Consider the following 3,155-nt stretch of genomic DNA (forward strand, 5'->3'; position numbering starts at 1 on the left):
GCCGCAGTTGACGCTGCTCCGTGTTATGTAAAGGGCCTGGGAGCACAAAGCACCCATTGGAGCTGGGAACCCAGGAGTCCCGACCTGACCCCCTTGCCCCCCAGCTCTTGGGAGAGAACCCAGGCGTCCTGGACTGACCCACTGATCCCCCACGGGGGCACCTGGGCCCAGCCCCGAGGTGCAGAAGAACTTGTATGTCCTGAGCTCCCGAAGAACTAGCCCCTGCCTGCTCAGGGTCTTCTGAGGTCACCTGGGGCCCATCACAGACTGGGAGAGGAGCCCAGTGCTCAGGACTTGGGGGCTCTGTTCCCTGCTCCGGCTGGGAGCCTGGCTGAGTGGTTAGAGCAACAGTCTGTGCAGGACTGCAGGGTCCTATTCATGGCCCTGCCATGAGTGTTTCCTCAGTGGGATGGGCCTGGGGTGGACGCCTTACCTGCATATGTCCAGCGGGACCCTGCAAGGCAAGCAGACAGAGGCGTTTAGTCAGCACAACCAGCCCTGAGTCAGCACTATTCCCTACCAGCATCCCATAATGATCTGTGACATCTCCCCCACCTCCCCTCCCCACAGAAGCAGCTGCATCCCTGAATGTATGAGACTCTGTGAGCCCAAACCTCCTAGGCCCCAGGGATTTAGACCCTAACCCTTCCTCTAACCTCGCTCCGTCTCCTGCCCTCTGACCCGGCTATTAAAGGCCTGCCAGGTTCCACCCCAGAAGCACCGGCATCCCACTGCACTGGGGGACCAGGAGCCCTGTGGATGGGGCTTCAAGCACCCAGACTTGTAGGGGCGGAGGCTAGCTCAGCCCTGTCCTGCTTGGCGCTACCTTGGTTTTTGTCTCATAGGCTCCCTGCCTGGGTGGTTGGCTCCTAGGCAGAGGAGGTCAGCGTGTCCCCAGGGAGCTGGGAGTGAACCCCGCAGTGCCTCCGTCGCAGCTCCCTTGGCTGGATAGGGAAGGCAGGACTTGCAGTAGGAGTAGCTGGGGCCAGCTCCCCCTGAGCCCCTGGCCCCCCTGTCTTGGACAGTTCAGGTGAAAGGAGAAGGGGGAGCCGGGGACCAGGATTAAGCGTTCCCAGCCGAAAGGGCATCAGCTCCCACATCTGAGACCTGATCCCCGCTGGGACTGGAGCCGAAATGGATCCTCCAGCCAGGCTCTGTCTGAGCAGATGGGGGTGTGGGGCAGCTCCTTGTCGAGGCAGCTGCCGTGGGGTTCTGGTTGGCTGGGGAGCAAAGGGCAGGGCCAGGGGATCACCCCCAAGGACCCCCCTGTCTGCCCAGGGCTTGGCTGATGCACTGCCCCACACCCAGTGCTAGAGCTCTCCACCTCCCCGTCCCAGCTGTTTGAGACAGAAAGTGGATGAGGAAGTCAGCAAGACTGTTGCACAGGCCATCCCCGATGGGTCTTGCTCTGCGAAAGCATGAGGTTTTGGAGGTTTTAGACTCCAGGGCTGCCCCAGCTGTTCTGCAGGGCCTGTGTAGTGGAGCCTGCCCCGGTGCATCCACACGGGACAAGTGACAGGGCCGTGTTCCCCCCGTGCAGCCACTCAAGGGCCCCGATGCTCTGACCCTGGCTCTTCCTGGCCCTTCCTCTCCACTTGAAAACCCAAAGACCTGAACTGATCCCATGGGGAACGGCACTGTCCAAGCGATCTGGGGGTTCACATGCTTCCCTTCCCCTTCCCTTTGCAAAGCTTCCCTCATTGCAGCTGAGAGAGGGGGGAGATAGAAGGTCGACGCTGGTGCCTTTCTCCCCATCCCACAGGACCGAGGCCCCTGGAGCTTTCCCTGACCCCAATCCTGAAGGAGGCTGCAAACTCCCCCATCTCCTGTGGAGCCCGGACACCCAGCGCTGCACGTGACGGGGGCCCTGGCTGGGCAGAGGGGAGCCGAGATGCTAGTGAGACAGGGGGGTTCCTTGGCTTCATCCCCACCCCCCTGCCTCCCCTGCACAGAGCACTGCAAATGTGGCGGCTGGAAGAATAAAACCAGCACAGACTTGGCATGGAGGAAACGTGCAGCCATTGCACTGTGCCGGGGGTGCAGAGAGGGGGCCCGGGGGGGTGTCTCAGCTCCATGGGGTCTGTGTCTCCAAGCCCCAGGGCCAGATCCTGCCCCCCACACTGACAGCCCAGGGTCCTACTGTCCTGCTCAGATGCTACGACCTTTCTCCAAACTTTGAGGGTCCCCCCAGGCTCCCCGCTCCAAGTTGCTACCAAAGAAGCTCCTGTCAGGCCATTTATCAAGGCAGTCTGGTCTCAAGTGACCCATGTACAAGGGCAAAGTGCCCGGTGGGGGGGGACTGGAATGGGAGCCCCATTGCAAAGACGAGAAAGTCCCATCTTATTTAAGAAAATATTTGTATTCCAAGCTAAATCAGCCAAATCAATTCCAAATCCATGAATCATTCAAGAACCATAGGCGAGAAAGCCCCATCCTGCAAATCTGCATGGGACGAGGCTAAGCAAGGGGATGAAGGTGCCCTTCCTTCCCCGGGCACTTACTGCTGCCTCCAGCCACCACCTGCGACGCTCCTTGCAGCAAGAGCAAAGCCACCAGCATCTTCCAGCTCCCCCAGCCCTGTCAGGTGGCTCCGAGAGTCTCAAATGCCGCTGGTTTCCAGAGGACTAGGTCTAGGCAATGAGGGCGTCCCGGGACCCTAGCTGGCTCCAGCTCCAGGAGTGACTTGATCTCACCCCCCCCTTCCACTCCACACTGGAGCTCAGCCCTGCATCACTCCACAATAGCCCGGCAGGCAGCCGGCCGCTTTTAAGGTGGCTCTCCCAGGCAGCTCCAGCCCGGCCCCTGCCAATGGTCTCAATGCCTTAAATACTCGTGTCCACACTGCAGGGTTTCACAGCAGGGATCTGGCCACAGGTCAGAGCCGGAGGGAAGCCAAAGCATTTGGCTCCTTCCATGTTTCTCACAGCTGAGGTAGAGAGTGATCCGGGCAGGGGCCACGCGAGGCTGGGCCCGGCAGTCCCATAGGGCTTGGGATCACAAGGATGCTGTGTCTTTTGCTCAACGTGGTCTTATAGCCCGTGGGCCTGGGTTTCAGGTCTTTGACACAGCACGCTGGTGCCAAGTTCAGGGAAAGGGCCTCCCTCCACATGTGTGTGTATGTATGTGCAAGCATGCACGTGTGCAGGTATGTGCAT

General features: G+C 60.3%; 1 protein-coding gene across 4 annotated transcripts in view; it reads right to left on the bottom strand.

Annotated features, from left to right (window-relative positions):
* CA14 (carbonic anhydrase 14) overlaps positions 1-2,793 on the bottom strand; it is an 8,530-nt gene extending 5,737 nt beyond the window's left edge. For all 4 annotated transcript variants that reach the window (XM_025193012.1, XM_025193014.1, XM_006036667.2 and 1 more), the window contains exons 1-2: positions 2,502-2,793; positions 434-454 (exon numbers count right to left, since the gene is read on the bottom strand). In XM_025193012.1, the coding sequence (XP_025048797.1) occupies positions 434-454; positions 2,502-2,559 (79 nt within the window). In that variant the 5' untranslated portion in view covers positions 2,560-2,793. The remainder of the gene's footprint in view (positions 1-433; positions 455-2,501) is intronic.
* Positions 2,794-3,155: the final 362 nt, after the last annotated feature.

Source organism: Alligator sinensis, unplaced genomic scaffold (genome assembly GCF_000455745.1).
Source record: "Alligator sinensis unplaced genomic scaffold, ASM45574v1 scaffold838_1, whole genome shotgun sequence".
NCBI classification, from domain to species: Eukaryota; Metazoa; Chordata; order Crocodylia; family Alligatoridae; genus Alligator; species Alligator sinensis.